At 29.4% G+C, this 22,237-nt stretch overlaps 2 protein-coding genes across 2 annotated transcripts; one reads left to right on the forward strand and one right to left on the reverse strand.

Moving 5' to 3' along the window:
• The first annotated feature begins 12,771 nt into the window (after nucleotides 1–12,771).
• LOC129309651 (BTB/POZ domain-containing protein At4g30940-like) lies at nucleotides 12,772–14,799 on the forward strand. Its single transcript, XM_054951307.1, has one exon. It carries the CDS (start codon nucleotides 13,315–13,317, stop codon nucleotides 14,644–14,646), a length of 1,332 nt encoding a protein of 443 aa, XP_054807282.1. The 5' UTR covers nucleotides 12,772–13,314; the 3' UTR covers nucleotides 14,647–14,799.
• Nucleotides 14,800–16,096: 1,297 nt separating this feature from the next.
• LOC129309392 (omega-6 fatty acid desaturase, chloroplastic-like) lies at nucleotides 16,097–21,630 on the reverse strand. The gene is made up of 10 exons (XM_054950962.1): nucleotides 21,337–21,630; nucleotides 21,146–21,197; nucleotides 20,471–20,709; nucleotides 19,760–19,903; nucleotides 19,487–19,638; nucleotides 18,880–19,002; nucleotides 18,604–18,781; nucleotides 18,318–18,436; nucleotides 17,453–17,567; nucleotides 16,097–16,535 (listed from the first exon to the last, which is right to left on the reverse strand). The coding sequence occupies exons 1-10, from the start codon at nucleotides 21,373–21,375 to the stop codon at nucleotides 16,374–16,376; spliced, it is 1,323 nt and encodes a 440-aa protein (XP_054806937.1). The 5' UTR covers nucleotides 21,376–21,630; the 3' UTR covers nucleotides 16,097–16,373.
• Between the last annotated feature and the right edge of the window lie 607 nt (nucleotides 21,631–22,237).

A 22,237-nucleotide genomic window follows, 5' to 3' on the forward strand; every position in this document is an offset into this window, starting at 1 on the left:
TTCAATGGCTAACTTAACGAATTTAATGAATCTTTCAATCTCTTCAACTATAAATAGACTCATTTATGAAGATGAACACATAAGAGTTATTGCATGAACAACCTTATTCATTACTTACTAACTTTTAATGATTTCATGTATTACATTCACATTTCACTGATTGTATATAAGTTCTTTAATAGAGATTTTATTATAATAGTTCACTTTGAAAAATTTACTTTGTTTATCCCTGTCTTTCATACCTAAGAACAAAGGTCTTAAACTTGATGGACTTAAGTGAGTTTAATCATCACCTTTATAAGGGAGAGTGATTCAAACTTATTGTTTGGGATTGTATTGAGACAACCAAGGGTTTGAATTAATTTTGGTGGACTTAGTGGAGAAAATCTCAAGTGAAGCTTGGAGATTGGACGTAAGCTTAAGTGGTTGAAATTGAATCAGGATAAATACTCGTACACCTCTCTCTCTCTCTAAATATTTAATGATATCGTTCTTTTTCTTATCTTATTTAATTTCAACATTATTTGTCAAAAAAATTATTTATCTCAATTCACCCTCTCTTGAGTTCATTTACATTTATTTGGCAAGAAGTAGTTATGAAGTCACAAATTACACCTGCACCCCATGTTTAGTAGAATATGCATATATAATTGAAAACAGAAGATCTGAAAAATAAAAATCCCATGTGGCTCTCCATGTGTAAGGTTAGTGATATTGACACAGTGAAGAGATTTTCGAAGATGAAAAATTAGAAAGTTTAAAATTTATCCATGGTCTTAAAATTAAAATTGAAATTTGAAAATAAGTTGGGAAGTTACAGGGGTGGTGAAGAGTTTTTTAAGGATGTGGAAGTTGGGATGCTTGTAATTTTTAAAAGATTTCTTTGATAGTGGAGAATTTTTTAAACTACCCAATCATGATTGAATAACTAGCCCATGCACTTGTGTGTACGAAAATAGAAACCTTATTAAAATTAGTGGTCTCTTATATTGAGAATATTAAATTAGAAATAAAAAGTTGGAAGTGAGAATATTGGAGAGAATCTCCTGAGTAGGGAAGTTAATCGAAATTTTTTTTATTATAAAACATTTTGCAATATTTTTAAAGTAAAAATTTAAAAATGTGAGTAATTTCACAATATTTTTAAAATTATGAAAAGAGGTTGGAAAGTTGGGATAACAAAGAGGTTTTTGGAGATGAGTAAATTACACACAATATACTTATTGGAGTATTTTTAAATTTTAAATTACAAAGTTGAAATTATAAATAAGTTAACATGTGTTATCACCAAACAACTGCTTATAATTCTACTAATACATATATATATATATATATATATATTATTATACAGGTCTCTCTTTTAGATTTTGTTTATTTTATCAAGATGTCCCAGTCCCAAATAAGACAGGACAATTTTTGGGATAGAATACAAGATAAAAGTTTAGTCCCGTTCATTTTTTTAAGATTGGATATAGGTAGGGCTATCACAACCCCACTTGTTTTGTAAACACTACTAATTTATTGAAAGCAATCAAATGGAAGAAATCGCATAGTGTAATCAATATCATACTAATCTTTGGCTAAAAGAACCATCCACGGATGGCTATGAAAACAACACAGATCAAATTTTTTTCAAGCACACAACCATAAAAATCCAAGAGAGAAGAGAATGGTATGAGGAAAACTCAGTTGAAGACACAAATCAATATAAAATAAATCTGAAAAGAACTAGTAAAGTGATATTTTATGTAAGAATTAACAAGTAATTGTATCTTCTTGGTTGAAGTAAAAAATTAATAGGTGCTCCAGCAGATTAATTAATAGGCGAATGCCTTGCCATTTTGAAATCTTATAGCATAATAGTAACATAAAAATAGTTTTGATTCAATTTTTATACATATAACAAGAATTTAGCTTTTGTATATTATTATGCACAGAGCTTGAAATGAATCACATTATTCATAACTTATAAATAAAATATATTAATAGTCGTCCCTCCTAGGACATCCAAAAATATATTAATATTCATTTTATATTACTAACAAATGTTAATTCAGTTAATAAGGATTTGACTCGTAATCTATGAAATCGTTAATAAGCCTTTGGAACCCATCTCACCTATATTTTTCATAAAAAATTATACATTTTATATTTTCTATTGAAATATCAATAACCATTAATGAGTATCTTAAACTCTAAATTATTGCACGAATAACATCATGAATCATAAACTTTTGAAATATGCAAAAACTCTTTTCAATTTTTAAATTCTGAACACTTGAAATTTCATTGTTAAGTTGGAGAAAATAACCATTGTTTTTATAGTTGTGAAGGCCCGTCAATGCTAACGTGGCATTGATTGGGTGGGTCAAAATGAGTGCCACATCAACATTGACTAGCCCCCACAACTACGAAAAGTAATGAACTTTTTTCAACTTAACAGTAGGGTTTCAAGAGCTCAAAATTTAGATATTGAAAGGAGTTTTTACATATTTTAAGAGTTTAGGATTCAGGATGCTATTCACGCAATAATTTAAGGTTCAGAATATATATTAACCCTATCAATAAAACATTAAGCATTGATTGATAACTACTGTTTGGTTGGAAGAGAATGAAAATCTTACTGAATTTGATTTAAAAGAAATAGATGAGTGGAGCTATAAAGTTTTAATAAAACATATGTAAAATAAAAGAGTAAGAAAATTAATTAAAACCTTTCAACCACACTTCTTCAATTTTTTTTTTTATAAATCAAACTCTGTAAAATCTCGACTTCTTTCTAACCAAACATATCATTAGAGTCTAATTTTCTAGAGTGGCATCAAACCATCATAATTGATTTCATATTAGAAACAATCAAAATTATTATCTTTAAAAATCATGGTTTCAATGATTTTAAGCATAAAACGAAACGCACATGTAGATATTTAAATTCAACTTGTATGTTTTTTCCCAAAAAAAAAACCTAGTGTAGATCCATAATTGAGAAATTTTAATTTGCACTTGAATGATAATAAAGAAAAAAAAGAGAGCTTTCAGTGAAAGCAATGGACCATGATTGTAATCATGAAGATATAGAACAGTGTTAGCATTATACATAATTCCTTTCAACAAACTTTATTGTATGGCAAGATCAGAAGAATCAGACAAAGCCTAATCCCATTATTATTTCCATTATTCCTTGGACTTTAAGAAAAACATATAGTGCTAATTACGATGATTTAATTTAATTTATAAAGAAGATAGAGGGGGTGGGAGAAACAACTTCAAAATAGAGTCAATAATTCATACTCAATAATCATCGAAATTTGTTTACATGAAAGAAAAAAAATCATTCAAATTTGTTTAATTTCCATTATCACATAATATAATAATTAAAAATAAAATGTTTAACTGGTAATAGTGAGTGGAGTAGACTCGATATCTTTTAAATAAAGTTATAGATTCAGGTTTTGTAAATAAAAAAAATTATATTACGAGAACTATCTATTCAAGTCTAACAATTTAGAAATATCAATGTTCAGAAAATCAAATCAATTATTAAACAAGTGAACAATAGTCCCACCGGTTATGAGTGAAATGATAAATTATAAATAATATATGCTTAAAATAAAAATAATTATACATAATAATAAAAATGAATATTTAAATTTCAAACAAAATAATATATAAAATAAAAAATACTATCCATCATTTAATACAATATATATACTTATTTCATAAATTATAATTTATAACTTTAAAGTATATACATATTTCTTGTGTATTTGTTTATATTTTTCATTTGCAAATACTTATTAGGTGTATATATATGTATGTATAAACTGTAGTTTAGAAATGAATTAAAATTTTGAATGAAATAAAAATAATAATAAGATCAATTCTACCAATTTTGACTATTTTAAAACAAACTCGACCAATTATTAAATTGTGCGATCTTCTATTGTAATTGGACCAAATTTAGAATGGATTTTCAATTCAATTGATTGAATATCGACCAATCCGATTCGATTCTGAAAAGACTGAGAAGCATAACATAATAACAACAAATATAGCGGATATCCACGTCGGAAAGCAGCCCAAGGTACAAAAAATTGTTTAAAATTACTTGATTTTTCTTAATGTTAAAATTAATTTTAAGTCCCCATTATAATATAGTTTGCAACTTGACCCCCCATAAAGCTAGTTGTAGGTCCTGTCCCTGCCGGATAGTTGTTAAAAAAATGTTTCAAGCACTAATTCAAGAGACACAAACCCAAACAAGTGATATTTGATTTCTTGTAAAATCTATGTACTTCATCCATCCCACTTTTTTTAAAAAGAAAAAAAATTGGTGAGATTATACATTTAGTTTAATAAACTAAACTGACATATTCCCTCCGGCCTCCGTTTAAAAATATAAAGTATTTTTTGATAAATTAGATGTTAAAAAATGTAAAATATTTTTAATCTTTCGAGTTGTAATCATTACCTTTTTAAAAAAGAAAACCCTATTGATGATGACTTTATATTTATTGTAGAATGTTTAATAAAAATAAATATGAAATATATGGTTAGTTTGAAAGTAGATAATTACTTTATTAATAATAAGATTCGATTAAAAATGTTTTATATTTTTAAACAGAAGAAATATCAAAATAACTAATAGTTACCTTAAAAAATTAAAAGCAAAGTTTATGGATTAACAAAGTGATTAAGTATATCCTTATATCTGTGTGATTGTAGTTATCTTACGTTTGGCAAAATGTTTTTAGTCATTCTCATTCAGGTTAATTTATTTTTGCTATCAAATAATGGATAATAAAATGTGAAATTGAGTCATGTAAATCACATTATTCTATTAAAAGGCAGATCTTATTTTGTTTGATTTAAATTTTAATGAAAAAAATAAAATGAAAAATTAAACCTTTAATCCTTTAACTTTTAACTCATTTATAACTTAGTCTCCTCAATTATGATTTGTTGTAACTCAATCTCTTAATTTTTAACTCACTTATGACTCAGTTCTTTAACTTTTATTAGTTTTTTTTTATGGTATGTTAGATCTCACATCAAAGAGTAAAAGAAGGATATTTTAAATCAAGATATAATCATTTCTTTTATTCTTTTTATTTGATAAGGATAAATTTTCAAAAAATTAAAAAATAAGAACCGAGTTATAAATAAATCAAAAGTTGATGAATTTAGTCACAATGACCCATAATTGAGAGATTGAATCACAGTGAATCATAATTGAATGATTGAGTTATAAGTGAGTTAAAAGTTAAAAAATTAAAAAATTAATTTTTCTAAATAAAATAACATTTTAAGTTTGCTTAAAAATTACTTTTTACTATTTTGAATCCTCGTTGAAAAAATTACTCACATTTAATATCTAACTGTATCTCAAATAAAATTACTTTTAATAAAAATACATTTGCACACAATGAAAAATTTCTTCTCACTTACTAATTACTGTAGAATATAGAATAATATATAAGCATCAGATAAATAAAATGTTAAATTTATTTAATTTTAATTTTTTATTGAAAATAATATAAATTATTTTATTGAAGATAAAAGTTCGAAAGAAGCGTGCAATACTCGACCGAGCAAGTTTTGCCGTCCACGGCCCGCCACCGCAAGTGGTGGAGGTGGGCCACGGTGGAGGATAAGATAAATATTAGCAAGTTGAGGCGAAAAGTTGAAATGCCAATCCATTCACACATTTTTAAGTTAATATTTTAATTTAATTTAATTAAGTAACATTTAAATATTTGAATTAATTAACGTGGGAAGAAGCTTAAGCAAATTGGCACTACTCTTTCTTAGTCTTAAGTGGAATAGCCAATGACCACTTGCTAATGTTCGTGTCAACGCTTAATTGGGTCAATTAAATATATATATATATATATATAGATATATTTTGCCCATTGGTCCATTAAAGATTGACAGCAAGGCATAAACTGATTAAATTAAATTCAGAGATCGATCCATCTACAACAAGTATATGCTGCTATAGATTAAATCATATAAAATTGAATTGCGGAACAAATATTTTATGAGTTTAGATGTGATTAAAAAAATTATTTACATAATTTCTCGTTGAAATCGCGCAATTTTTATTTATTTTTAAAATACATATTTCAGTGTAACTTTAAATTCTCTTGGTTAAAACATCCACTATAAATGAAACTTATGAGATAGTATTTTTTTTAGAAAAAAATGTATTTAGTTTAGTTAAAAATATTTTGTTTAAAAACCACGAAAATAAACTGAAATATAAAATTAATATTAGTTTGTATATATTTTTAAAATATATAGAATTTGAATAAAACAATTCTGGATGAAAAGGCCGCTATATTTAAGAATACTTCCATCAAGAAAAAGCCACGAAAATATCAATAAGGGGCTGATGAAATATAACTTTCAGAGTGAAAGCTTTCATGGGAATGGAAATTCCATTATATCTTGATCAATATTGTCATGATAAAATTGTCACTTTCATTTTTTTTATGTCTCTTTTTGTCACTTTCTTTTAATTTCAATGTTCATAATTTTTTTTTCTTTCTTTTTGGGTAAGCTTCAATGTTCATAATTTCAAATGTTACATTATTTGATAATGTCATAAAACATCCCAACTTTCTGTGCTACCCAAGGAAATGAATATGTCATTTTCATTTTTTAATCGTTAAAAATGCAATACAATAATTGGAATTTTATTTTTTTATATATTACTATACATACCATGCATCAGAGGTAATAATTTATTTATTTATTTTTCTTAAAGGGGTTTCCACTTTTATAATATTTTCGTACAAATAAGGAGTTAGACTCATTTAAATCATATTGAATGTTTGGATAAAGATTAAACGAGTGATAGCTGGATTAAGACATGTAAGTAACATCTCAATTTGAGCCTTCTAGATTTAAAAAGTCTCAAAAGCTTTTCTTCAATTGTGGCTTGCTTTGAATCAAGTCTAGGTTAGTTAAATGCTATTGTATACCATTGGTTTGTCATTTTATTTAAAGGGAAAAAAAAACTAGGAAAACAAATAAAGGAAATGCTCCCTTCTATTAAGTAGATAATTTATGCTCACCATACTTATTTGGGTAGGGTTTAAAATATTTAAATATATCAAAAAATTTACATAGCTAAGCTAAACACTAACACCCTAACTTAAAAAATTATAAAAATTGAGTTGTATCAAGTTAAAATTTAAGAATTAAATTACAATTTATAGAGGTTAAATGATTAATTTTAAAGGCTTAACTAAAAGGGAAAATCACACAAGAGGACTTACGAATTGGGAAGCAATTTATTTTTAAAAAAGGACCAAAGGATTTTGATTTAATGATTTTACATTGTAGAATTGAAATATTAAAATGTAAATAAATTTGAGTGTGAAATGATAAGAAGAAAAAAAAAAAAAAAAAGTCACCCTATGGTTATTGGCGTTGGCTGCAGACTACCGAATCTGGTTGCTGGAGACCCCTTGCCGCTAACAAAAGTCACGCAAGCTTTGACGTTGGTGACCAATTAAATTATTAAAGATCCTCTAGTGTGATTTTCCCTAATTAAAACTAAATCCTATATTATATTATAATTTTAACAAGTTTAAGATCCTTAATTATATATTATCCCTTATAACTAATATTTTTTTATTATTACATCTATAATAACTTAGAAGAATAAGTGGTGTATGTTTGGTGGACTTTAATAGCAATTGATTAGACAGAAAGTGGATCTGATTTGCTACGAACGATTTGAAGTTATATCTGCTGAAATAACCGGACTAATTTGAGTCCTCAAAACGAATTAGTATTATTTATCAACTTTTTTTTTTTGCCAACATTATTTATCAACTATTTAAAAACCCGAAAAATGCAATTACCTTTTAGTCATCGGAGATGAAAATTTTCTTAATTATTTTTAAAATTTTCAATTATTCTCTATTTAATTTATTTTTTATTCATTGTTATTTCTGTGGTAAGAAAAATTGCTCCCTTTTTTGAATTTTTAACAAGAATAGAAATAGTTAGTGTTTTTCCATAAAAAATCTAATTTATGTTTTTTTTGGGTAATCAAATTTATGTTTTCTCAATTACGCAATGCTTATTGTTTTAATTCTTTGAATAAAGAGACATGATTGAGAAGATGAAAGAGTTAATTAGTTAACAATTAATAACATTTAAACTAAGGTGAGAGATCAAGCTGAAGCAAAGTTTATATATCATATTACAATAAAATTATTGCTTTAACCTTACTTCATCTTTTATTATGGGCTCATTTGTTTGAGATTAAAAAATAAGTAATTTTTAGATAGTTTAAATATTTTAAAAAAGAGATTTATTTTATACAGACTTTATAAAAAGCAGACATTTTTTTATATTTGGTTATAATGATACAAAAATAATTATTATTTAATTATTTTTAAATTATATCATATCTTCCTTAATTTTTATTTTATAAAAATAATTTATTATTATATTATTTTAAAATTTTATGATATCTTTACATATCCCACTTTTTAAAAATATTCTCTTTTATCTATTGCATTAGATTATTTTTAGAAACTATTTAAAGTAATTTTTTAAAATAATCAAAAATTTGCTTTTTTCAGATTATGATTATTTTTAAAAGCTTAAACAAACATAATATAAACTTACAAAATAATTTTTTTTTCAAAAAATAAGTATTTTTTATGAAATAAGTTAAAGTAAACGGGTTCTATATCTTTTTTATTTTGATTTTATGTTGTGTATATATATCATGTCAATGGGATTAATAATTTTAACCATATCCTTACCAGAATAATTTCTTCCATAAAAATATATTTATTATATTTTTATTAAATAAATTCGATGATAAAATTTCATTTTTAAATAGAAAATTACCTATGTGATGCTCTCAACTGACCCATATATATATGTATGTATTTTACTTCTTGATTAGGTAGAGAAATACTGTTCAAGGAAAAAAAAAATAAAACCTCCCTATCAAAAAGAATCATATAACTTTCAACAATCATTAATGATGTAAAAGATATTAATTCCAGTCAACAATCAATATAACAATCAAGGGTTTACATAATTCATAATTCATGAATAATTTGATTTAAAAGAGTTTTTATGTTACATATAAATATGATATGTCACGTTCTGCATTAAATAGATTTTATTTTTTATATTCAATGTAAATAAAAAGTTTAATAAGTTTAATTTTAGAAAAATAGGATAAGTGGAGTCGAAAATTTTTATTAGAGATGAAATATAAGAGAAAAGGTTAAAGGAAATTAATTAAAAATTTTCAACTCACATCATTCTTTTCAAATCAAATCCATTAAAATCTTCAGGCCAACAAAAAAAAAGAAAAATCCATTAAAAATCTCCCTCCTCGTTCCTATATTTCCCTCAAGCAAAATAGAGGATAAAAATAACAGAAGTGTTTTTGATGAAAAAAATAATAGAAATTAAATATTGAGCAAACATCGATTTGAAAATTTTAAAATAAATGATACAATTTAAATTTAAAATATATAAAATAAAAATACATAAATAATTATAAATAAATGACTATAACAATGAAAGTATAAATACCTATATCATTTCAATTTGTGTTTGCTTTTAGTATTTAGAAGATATAAATAAATAAATGACACTTGTTTGGTTTTATCATTTGTTATTTTCAGTCACACTCAAACGTCAACAACAATTAATTGTATTGTATAAACAACAACATGCATATTAATTAATGTTATAAAAAATTGTTATTATAAAATGTGTTATCCTTAATTGAACTAAACTTTTTTTTTTGATGAATTAATTGAACTAAACTTTAAACAACGAGTTTTAGTTCAGAATTTATTAGTTCTTGCATAAAATATATATAGATATATACATATTTAGTTATTTTAATCTTTAATTCAGGTGCACATTGAGAATATAAATAATAATTATTTTTATTTTATTTTTGTTCGTCTTTATTCAAAAAATATTTTATTATGGAAAAATTAAAATTTGTACAGTATTTTGTTATGTTTTATAACTTATTAGCTCTTTACATATTACAAAGTTAAAGTAGCATATTTTATTGTAAACTTTATTGTATTTTAGAAGTTATTTTAATGGCAGCTTATTATTTTTTTACCATCTGTAACTATTTTGCATAGTAAAAATATAAATAATATTTTATTACCTTTTACAGTACATATTAAAAATATAAGCAACAGATTATTTATTTAAAATTTATTATTGTGTTTAAATTAAAATTTAAAATATCAATTTTTTTATTGGATTTCATACTTGATTTATTAGAACTTGTATAAGTTTAATTTATGATTTTATTACAAATTTTACTCACCTTTTTTTACTGAAAGTTTGATGTTTTTTTTTTTTTTAACTTTAGGTTCCATTCTTACTTTTTTTTTGTTTTTGCTTTTTCTTTTTACTTGAAGCCCCTCAATTCTACTCTCTTCTCGTTTATAACATAATAATTTAAAAATTACTATAAAAAATTAAAATGGAAAATGCAAAACTATAGTACCCATCCACGCAAATTATTATACATTTATACTGGTGATGAAACTGATAATGATTATGTCACAAGACAAACTTTAAGAAGGTAAATAAAAAAAATAACAATTAGAGACCCATAAAAAGATTAATAATAATCAAAATTTTTAAATTATTAAAATCTCAATAAAAATTAAATTTTTATTTATAATTTAAAATGTGAATAATCAATTAAAAAATTAATAAAATATATTTGAGATTATTTATAATATTAATTAAAAATTTAATAGAGACAATTATAAATCACAAGTCAATTACTTATAATTTTTTTAACTATTAGTTGAGAAATTAACAAAGACTAAGGAATCTTTGAAGTATTATTTGTGACTTAAAAATTTACAAAAATATACCATGACTCTCATATCAATTAATAAAAAATAATTTATTATAAATAAAAATATTATTTTTTATTATAATTTTAATAATACAGAATCTGTAATTATTATTAATATTTTTGTGAAATTCTTAATTTTTATTTTTTAAAAAACAAAAGAAAGTTTTGTGGGTGGTAAAAAAAGTTATATAAATATAAAAGAGCAAAATAAAAAGAGGAAAAAAAAAAAAAGATGAAACAGGACGCGCTTTCTTTACGGAAGGTGGCGGAAGAGCGCCGCAACAAAATGCTGACTTGGCAATGTGTGATGATAAAGAAGCCCCTTCCGTGACATTATCAAAAAACATAAATTTGAAAAAATACATCTAACTTTTATTTCATCAATTATAAATACCCGTCCTTTACATTTTTTTTATTTTAATTTAAAATAATTATCACTTTAAGTTAAATATCCTAAAAAACTTGGATGTATTACTACTGTTTTTAGTTAATCCCTTGAACAGTTGAATCAATCAGCCTCATTTGTATTTATCACTTTAAAATTTTAATGTAGCAATTTATTGACTTGATCTATGTGGCTATTATCTACAATCAACCCTAAATATCCCATTTGGATCGTGGCAAAAAAAGAAAAAGTCCCATTTGAATTCTAATGGTTCAAGTTATTTTTATTTCTGTAAAGGAATGATAGAACCTTTGATTCTTTAAATTTTTTCAATTATTTATTTAATTTTTTGAATTTAATTTTTATCAATTTAATCCCTTACATTTTTTTTAAATTTATCATGATAGTCCTTTAGATTGTGAAACACAAATTGTTACTCAAATTAATTTTATATATAAAGTTTATTGATGACTTCATATGTATACCTGGCTTAACAAAAACAATTTGACTCTCAAATCAATTTAGCTTCTTGCATTATGCTTTATTCTTTTGTTTTTTGTTTTTAAATGTATGAGTCTGTTTACTTTTTTTTTTTTTTCCTGAAGCCAATTCAAACATTCAATATTTCAAGACCAAGTAAATTTAAAGGAAAACTATAACTTTAGATCTTTATATTTTGTTCTTGTTTTGCTATTTGTTCTTGTACATTTTTAAATATTTTAGGTCTCTATACCTTTATTTTTTTAATATTTTAGGCCTCTTCAAAATTTCTAAAACATTGAAAAATAAAAATATAAAGACTTAAAACATCAAGAAAAGTATATGAATTAATAGAAAAATGTAAGTAAAGTGTAAGAATTTAAAGTTATATTTTTCTAAATTTAAAAGATTAAATTGATAAAAATTAAATTTAAAAGATCAAATTAATAATTGAAACAAATTAAAGTAATAAAATTTTTATTATCTTTTTTTTGTAACAAAAAGTTTAGATAAATTAAATTTTAGAAGTTTATCAAAACTAATTAATATGCTTCTAAGTTCGAACAGCGCTCACATACATAGTTACATATAACCTATGAACGATGTTTTCACATTGCTAAAGGAATTTAAACTTACAATTTTATAAATTATAAATTAAATTTTTATCAACTAAACTGATATTTGTTAACATAATAGTCCAAGTTATACACACACATATATTAAAAATTTTAATATCAACTTATTTTATGATAAAATCACAATTAAAAGATTATTTTATTTGTGTATAATATTTTATATTAAAAACAATAATTTGTATTCATATATAAAAATGGATCATTCAAATTTAATGTGAATAATATAAATTTGCAACCTCTCCCCACTCTCACAGGCTAACTAAAATGCAGAGAATCCGTCCTTCTTCCCTTCATCACCACTTTTTAGTTACTGCTAAGGCTTAAAGTTAAACTCTGAGATTTGGCCCCACAAAAAAAAAAAAAGGGTTAAACTCTGAAAACGACAATAATTTGATTCTCCAAAAGACATAAATTTTGAAGAGGACTATTAGATTTTGAGTTGAGCGATTATCCTCCTCCTCCGATTAGAAAAGAATGAGTCTCCCATGTCGCCTGCCAATGGAGCCCATTGGAAAAGACGTGGAGAAGCAGAGTCTTTTGGAGCGAGAGAGAACATAGTCAATCCTCCTGAGTCAATTCTTCAGTTTTTGAAATCCAACCCCTCCATTTCTCTCTCTCTCTCTCTCTCCCCCTCCCTCCCCCACTTCACCAAATCTCTTAAATTTTAAAAACCTTCCTTCATTCTCCAGATTTTGATCTTCCAGCACAGCATTCCTGTTCATTTTTCTATTGCTTGTTTCTTCTCTCCCTGGTTCACTTCAATCCAACTATCTCAGATTTTTCTGCTGTTTCTCTGGGATCATTCCGTGAACTCCTCTGTTTTTTTTTTTTGCTTCTTCGTTTTCGGGAATTTGTTTCCGACAACTATAATTTGATTGCTTCTCTTGGTTCTGTGGGTTTTTCAATTTTCTTGAGCGAACCCAATCATGGGGATTTGTTCGGACAGGGTGAAATTCAATGTCGGAGGCAGAGTATTTGAAACGACAGCGACAACCCTTGCCAACGCCGGCCGAAATTCCATGTTCGGGGCAATGTTCGATGAGAGCTGGAACTTCATCCGCGATAGTCACTGCGCCGAGTACTTCATTGATCGCAATCCCGATTGCTTCGCCGTCCTCCTCGATCTCCTCCGCACCGGCGAACTCTACATCCCACCCAACATCTCAGAGCAGCTTTTCTATCGTGAAGCCCTGTACTACGGACTCCTCGACCACGTTCGCTCTGCGAAATGGGGTCAATTCGACGGCAACAGATTGATCCTCTCCGGCTCCGTCACCGGCCGAGCTCCCGGAGACGGGACCGCTATCCGCGCCGGCCCCGACGGCGGATGCTGCGTCGCTCACGGAAGCATGGTTCATGTCTACGATTGGATGCTAGAAGAACACCCTCCGCTTAATCTCGATTACCAGGGAGTAAACGACATCGGATGGGTGGATTCCGAGAATATCCTCGTCGGCGTCAGCGAGCGGCTCGGCCGCGGCGACGGCGGAATGGGACTCTTCAGCTCGTCGACGGGAGACCTCCGATATAAATTCCAAGTCAGCCATGGGAATCAAACCAAGAGCTTCACCGCTGGGGCTTTGAACTTCAGTTCAGATTACAAGATATTTTGTAGCTGTAGAGGAAGAAGCAATGAATATGGTGTTGGTGTGTGGGATCAGGTAACTGGAAAGCAAATAGACTTCTTCTATGAGCCTCTGGGTTGGTCTCTTGGTGATGCAGATAAGCTTCAATGGCTAGAAGGAAGCAATTGCTTGCTAGTGGCTACTCTGTTTCCCAGAAAGGATAACTGTTACATTAGTCTTTTGGATTTCAGAGAGAAGAAGATGGTTTGGTATTGGTCAGACATGGGAGCTTCATTAAGTATGGACGAGAAGAGGGTTCGAGATGCCATAGCAATGGAGGACAAAAACTCAATTTGCGTGGTGAATGAGTTTGAGGATCTCGGTTTTATGGATATAAGAAGCTCTTCTGCTTCAAATATCAGATGGAGTTCAAGGAGTCGCTTGATGAAAGGGAAAATGCCAGAAGAACCTTGTTATCCCAAGCTTGCATTACATGAAGGCCAGCTTTTCTCTTCCATGAATGATTGTATTTCAGTATTTTGTGGCCCTGAGTGGGTTTTAACGTCCAGGCTAAGACGAAGCTACGGAGGTTCTATCTGTGACTTCTCAATTGCAGGGGATAGGCTTTTTGCTCTTCACAGTGAGGAGAATGTGTTTGATATTTGGCAGACTCCATCACCACCAGCTATTTGATTTTTTGATAGCTTATAGGTGTTCTTTGATTCGAGATACGATCAGCTATTAAATATAGATATCTCTCTTATAGGGATTCGAACTTAGCTCATCATGTTATGTGAGATAAACCATTTTCACTAAACCTAATCTCCATTAGTACCTGTTATCTGATTTTTTTTTTTATTTTTATTATTTTTTTTTCCTTAGAGTTTTTGACTAAGTAATGTGAGTGATTATCTATACCATGCCATCTTGCTAGAACTTGTTAGGTTCAGCTCTTATGGATTTGTTCACAGCTACACTAAAAGATTATACATTGTACTGATGATTTACTCACTCACGTCTAGCTACTCATTTCAAAAGTTCAGAGTTATTATTATGGTCCTTCAATTTGTTCTTAGCTTTAACTTTTTAAGGATCGTCATGTGCTCTTTAAATCTCTTTTTTCCCCTTTCACAAGTACCATCGTGAAGTAAATCCTGCAATGTATGAGAGAATATAACTTGCTCTCTTAGAGATCTTTCAGAAAGGTGGCAATGGATATTACGCTCTGCCATATCAGTCGCCAGTCCCGCACAGAAAGAAGTGGAAGGGATGATTCTTATAGCATGTGATGTGAGGAGCGGTTGTAACTGCTAAATATTTTGGACAAATACGGGATGAAATGAAACCACTTTAGTTAAAGTTTTTTCTGATGAGGATGATAATGGTGGTAGTGGGGTGGGTTGTAGCTTTGGTTTTGAGCAACTTTTTCTCTCCAAGTTTAGTACGAAGTTAAAGACAAAAAATTGACCTGTGTTTGGCACAACAGACCCATCGAGTACAGAGATAATCCTTATCCCAATTTCTTAAACTATCCCATACGCAATAAATGAGTTCTCTTCTGTCAAAGAGTTTAATATTAATTAAACCAAACTTTAAAAGATTCTCATTTAACTGAGAAATAAAAGATTGATGAAACTCTCTGTACTTCCCACAGGATAAGCTTTCTTTTTCTTCCAAAGAACCTTTCACTTTGGAGTTTGCACACAGTTAACATTGGATTTGCTATTAGATCCAGAAGAGGACAAAATAGTGAATTAACAGTTTGTTCAGCCTTAAGCCTTAAGAAAACAATCAGTGTATATATAATAATCTTTTGAACATAGCAAACTTATCTCATACTTTTTTAACCCAAGATTTCTAAGGGTCATGGTAAAAATGAGTTTGATATACTTTTTCCCCCTAAAAAAACCGACAATTTGGGCAACAAATAATTAGTTTAATTAAAAGAAAAACTTGAAATCACTAAAAAAAAAAAAACCTTGAAATATCAGCAACATACAAATAGGAGATACCCTGTGATAAGACTCATTGCCTGCAATAGATTGAGACAATGTTCAACTTTTCTGCTCCATTCCCCGAGTGCTTTAATCCGTTGGACAAATACACACACACACACTAATTACAATCTAACAATGTGATCATCTAAAGAGAATCTGACTTCAAATTTACTTAAATATTTACTTCATCCTAAAGAACATCTCTCTGTCATCAACCGCAACTTGGCAATATGATTACCCTGAACGTAGTAAACTCCTAGAAAGCTTAAACCAATTTTCTTCACTTGCCAAAATTGATACAAGAGAAGAACCATTTTTCCGTCCCAAAAAAGGGGAAAAAATTAAAAGGAAATGAATGGCATGCCTACTTTGGCACAAAAAGATAAAGTTCAGATAAGAAAGAACCAGGATGGACCTAGTCAGTCAAGCATAGTCAGGCATAACTTTCTTCAAAACTGTAATTGGATAGGAATCTTCTGGGGCAAGCTTGTCAAAGCCAATATAATTTTCCTCCTTGTTGTATACATGGCATACTGTCATAATAGTCTTCATCAACCTCCAATTCCACGTAGCGTCATTCATATACTGTTAAAGATACAAAGCAAAAATAAACTTGTAGTAATCAGCAACAATAGCATTCCTCTTAGGATAAGACTTAGGTACACTTCATAGTATTTTATTTATTTATTTATTCACTTTTTTGATAAAAACACTTCACAAAATTTTTCTTATTTGGTTCTTTAATTTAAATTATAGCAAGTGCAAAAAGTTATTGAACTTAACTTATAAAAACCATACTTATAATGCTTTACTTAACTTATAAAAACCATACTTATAATGCTGTAATCGGAAAGCTGATAACAAAAATACAAGGAGTTTTGTCCTTCTTATTATGATCAGTTTGGTATGTGGGTATTTTGATTTCTCAAGAATTTGAAAAACCTATTTGTAGAACTAAAGAGCATTATAATGAAAAATTAAAGTTTCTGTTGTATATTTCCTAAATAACATAGATATTGATTTTGTTATATATCTGGCTCAAATTTTGTATAGAATCCTGCAAACCAAATATCATCTTACCACCCAAGAAAAGTTATATAATAATTTATGCGGTCTTTGTTTGGTTCTCCAACCATGAACAAGCAGGTTAGTTATTTCCTTTCTCAATCAAAATAAACAAAACTTTACCGCTTTCCCTAGCGGGCAGTGGCTAGTTGGTTTGGTGAATTTTCCTCACCAGAATGTCTCCAGTTCAAAGCTAACAGAAAGATTGCAAGGAAAACAAAAAACAAAAAAAAACAAAAAAACAACACAAAACTTGCAAAAATATTTTATTTAGACTACTGCTGAATTGGTTTAAAGATTATGTAAATATTCGTTTAATATTTTTATAGAAGTGATCAAATTCAATTAAATTTCTTGTAATGATGTCATAATATGCTTTTCATGCAACACTGACCTCTTAAACTTCATATGTACAATCAGAAAAGAATTGACCTCACCTTTCCCCAGTTTTCTTGCAGAGACTCATGGGCTGCGCGCAAGTTATAGCTTGGTATCCTTGAAGATACGTGGTGTGGAATGTGGACATTGATATCATGACAGAGGATCTCAATCCTGCGCAGAAAAGGAGTCAGATTACAATGATTCAGTCAACCCTATGTATTCTCTAGTGCGGGAGACTGAGATTAGAAGATAAAATGCAAAAAGGAATAAATTTTGTTGTGGATGCATCCATGTGAGGCAATTGCCTACCATATGAACAAGAGGATGGTTACCTAACAAATTTAACATATTCAAATGTGGTAGAGATTTAAATTGGTATGAGAAAAATGCAGGCCATAAGTCAAAATTGGTTTCCATCTTCTGTTTTGCTTTGAATGTTGCAATAAAGCCCCATAATGGCTTCCCTATTAATTGAAGATCTCTATATATAATGCAATACGCAAGCGCCTGAGTAACTCTCCTCCATCTAAAGCAATGACAATCTATGGCATTTAAGACAACCAAATCACAATGTCACCAAATTCTTTCAAATTTGTTTAGTTTTTTCCTTGACCTTTCCATCTTTTTTATCTGCTAGTGCGCAAATACAATACAATGCCTAACAGAAACAACTTATACAGATTATCCAAGATGTTCATAGAACCAGAGACCAATCATCATCAGCAAGATAGCAAGAAGAAATCACGATCAGCAATAACTGGATCAGTTTCCTAACTTATCCGACCAATTATCATCAGCAAGATAGCAAGAAGAAATCACGATCAGCAATAACTGGATCAGTTTCCTAACTTATCTTCATGTGTCACTTTATCCACACGAAAAGCATGCATTAGAAAGAAAGAAACAAAGAGAATTCCATACCACTTTGGGTAATCACAATGAATAGTTCCACTAAGTTGTGCTTGTGCAGCGTTCCACTCATCTGAGTATTTGAATGGTATGTGTGGTGCAGTATGATGGACCATGGTGAAAGTACTCATCTATAATTGGAAGCAAAATAATTCATTTTAGATGGACAATTCCCAATAATTTGAAATTTCAACATATGATCAGAGAATTGATTAAATCAAGAAATTCAGACTCAAAAGAATATTTTAAAGTTCATATAATATCAAGAGGTAAGTTCAAAACCAAGGAGAAACACTACCCAAAAGTGGTAGCCCAACCAGGGCATCAACCAGAATTTGATCCACCCCATAATTCCTGTCCTGTAAATGATTAATGGCCATCCAATTGCCATGAAGGCAAAAACACAAGCTAAACTTATCTTTACTCTCTTTATTTCATTTGACCTGAACTTCTTCAAATCAAAGTGCCACATCAACCTGCCAGGTATATTTGAAGGTGGAATGCAAAATTAGGGTTGCTCAACTCAATAGCAATAATTCTTGAAAAAATGAACAGAGTTACACGTGTACCATACCAGTGAGCAATAGACATCCAAGGTCGAAATGGACCATACCCATAAATTATTGCTTGCCGCAACAGAGGAGATGAATCAAATTCTTCTTTCCAAACAGGGTGCCAGGCAGTGTCTTCATACAACCTATAACATTAGAGATACATTGAGAAAAAAAAACTACATGGTGAAGATATATTTATTAGTATTTGCAAGCATGCATTGATATAATATGGGATGGGATGTTTCTCATAGCAACGACATTGGCATGCATGGCATAGATAAAGCAGCACACACACTGAAGCGTGAACAGCCAGAACTTTTTTTCTGTATCATTACCACCTGATTTTAAATTATACAATATGCATGTACAGGGAGAGAGCTAATGATATAACGTAAGTAAAGGGGTCAGATATAAATCCTTTGTCAAATTTAAGAGAGCATAAATTAATTTCTTCTTTATCCGCTCTACTTGAATTAAGATGCTAATGGGGTGGGGTTGAGGTGAAGAGAAGTCCTTCACTCCCTATTAAAAAAAAGGCATGTTGGGCAGTCCTTCTACAGAACACATGTTGATGCTCCAAATTATCAATAAGAAACATGGAGGCAAAAAAGTAGTAAACTTGCTTACATATTTGTTTTCGCATGATGCCTATCATGCTTGAATCGCCATGGCTCATATGGATAAATTAGCGGCAAGAAGGCTAGAGTTCCAACAATATCCTCCACCAATTTGTTCTTGGAAAATGATTTGTGTGCACAATCATGCCCGATGACAAAAAACTGAATGTCAAGAAGAAAAAGGAATGGAAAACTTAGCCATATCCTTTGAGAAAAAGGAGTGGCAGTATTAAAAAAATTGACACTAAATTCATCATAAAGAAAAGATGCATATTGAACTAACCCCTGTGACAGCAGTACCCGTCCACGCCCAAGCCAGAGGAAGTAAATACCAGGGTGCTTTTGAAATCATGAAAATCCCCAGTGCATAGGAAGTGACTGATATCATAACTGATTTCCATGCCTTCGCGTCATCAATCTCAAAAACCTTAAAACATGTGAAGGAAAACAATATGCACCAATCATCAATATTTCAGAAGTTCTTACAAATAAAAAATGCAACCAAAAAGCCAATCAAAATGCCATAGGAAGTGATTTATTTATTATGAGCAATTTTGGAAAAAGCACATTAATTATATCTTGAAATACGAAAAATGCCTCACATTTTTTTAAACATTTAACTCCTAAAAAAATGTCTTACATTTTTTAATGGGAGGAGTACTTCAACGAACTATTATTATCACTTCCTCTCTATTATACCTAAAATAGAGAGAGGAGGGCGAGAGTTGGCTTAAGAGGTTGAATAATTATACAGTGATATATTGACAATTACACCTTCTTTCTTAGAATGTGTGGAAATATACCATCATTGATGCTCTTTTAAAAAGAACATCCTCTACCGAAACAAGAAACTGGCTAAATAATTCAATTCAAGAGTACCAACCAACATATAGATTGTTACAGAATATCTTACAAGTAGCTCTATTAAATAACAACAGAAGTTCTGTTCAGAAGTGGTGGTATTAAAACATGACATGGATCTGGAGAAACTTACTTTCTTAGGAAGCGAATCGATAATATCCTTTAAAGCAACATTTTCTGGAAGTGGTTCCCCAATTTGCCTAAACCCGTAGCTTTCGGCTAGTTGTTTTCTGTACTCAGCATTGTCAGCTGGAGATACTGAAACTGGAACCGCCACACCTTGTATGACAGTAATTTTCTTCCTTGGAATTAAGTGTCTATGATTACCAAGCCCCTTGGGGATAAGCCTGTCCCCCTTTATATTACATATGCCTGTAGCAGAATAAGAATTAAGAATCAACACATAAATAGGCACAACCATGTATTCATGCCAATTAAAGGTTTGAAAATTGGCGGGTTACCACTCAACTCACCGCATAGTATTTTGCAAGGATACACTATTACTAACTTGAACTTTCTTGCTTATTTATCAATATCAATTAAATAACAGAATGAAACCTTTGTTGCATTCAGTAACAGTTTTGCAGAATAACACAAGGCATATTCTGAGAAGTTAAATAGTGAACTCCTTTCAGTCCTTAATGGTTTGTAAGATCCAATGTCTTTTTCCCCATTGGCATAAACTCAATTGTGACGCTAAATAAGGACAATGCAATTACCAAATACCAAGTGACATCACAGAGAACTTGAAGCAGGGAAATGAATGAAGCGTTCTACATTTAGACTCAAGTCTTGAAGCCAAGACTACCTGGTAGGTATTGGGCAACAATCCTTTTCTGAATTGGCTTCTGGTGGGAGCCCTGGAAAAACACAAACCAAATTAACCTATGGCATATAATTAAATTCATCCCACCCCCAAAACGACAACAACAACATCATCATCATCAGCTAGAAACTTCAAACTCAAAAGTGAAAGGAAGGCGAAGAGCAATGTAAAACCATGAAGAGGACAGCAGAATCCGCAAGCCTAGAAGCCATGACGAGCAGAATTTAAGAAATTCAAGCTCAGACGAGCTCCCTTTCGCCGAAAAGATAACGCTTTTCGCTTGAGCCAGCGAACGAGTGGCTCATTAGCGAACAGGGTCGGTGAGTTGTATCATTATATAACAGGGTTTTCCCATTCCCTTGCATGAGGCCGGTCTTTGGGAATGTGGGACCCACCAAAATGTGGACACAATTTTTATTTTTTTGAGCCTCCAATCTCCATTCAGATTCTCGTTGAGTCAGAGTCACTTGCGACGTGCATTTCTCAAGAGTCAAGGCTCATCCTCCTCCTCCAGCTTTCCGCTCCACTTGTTTTCCCTACTCTACCGTCCAAACAGTGGTCAAGTGGTTATGAAATATAAAAATAATAAAACTTATATTTATATGCAGTTATTTTATAATTAGGTCAGATGTTATTCATTGATAATTTTTTAAGATGTAGCAAACATACATATATTTTCTAATAACAAAATTTTTTATTAAAAAAATATTTTTAATCGAATTGCAATTTCAATAAATTAATACTTTTCTTTAAACTAATATAATTTTTTCATGTTTGTCCTTAATTAATAAGACGTCTTACTTAAAGGTGAAGGATTGAGTCATTTATTTATTAAAACTTTTTTAAAATAAACTGATTAATTACATGTTAAAAAATTAAAAATGTCTTTTATATAATATTTATACACACATATATTATTTTGTCTTATCAAATTCTTCAATGAATTTGGATGGATTGTAGCCAAAGAGTGCCTTCCCCTCTAAGAATTGAGTTAGAGGCAAGTCAATCCAAATTCTTATATAGTCTTTGTCTTTGATTTGAAAAAGGGAATGAGATTCCAAATCCATAATTTTC

The sequence above is a fragment of the Prosopis cineraria genome, unplaced genomic scaffold (assembly GCF_029017545.1).
Source record: "Prosopis cineraria cultivar Desert tree isolate PC_DT_omini unplaced genomic scaffold, ASM2901754v1 PC4, whole genome shotgun sequence".
NCBI lineage: Eukaryota > Viridiplantae > Streptophyta > Magnoliopsida > Fabales > Fabaceae > Prosopis > Prosopis cineraria.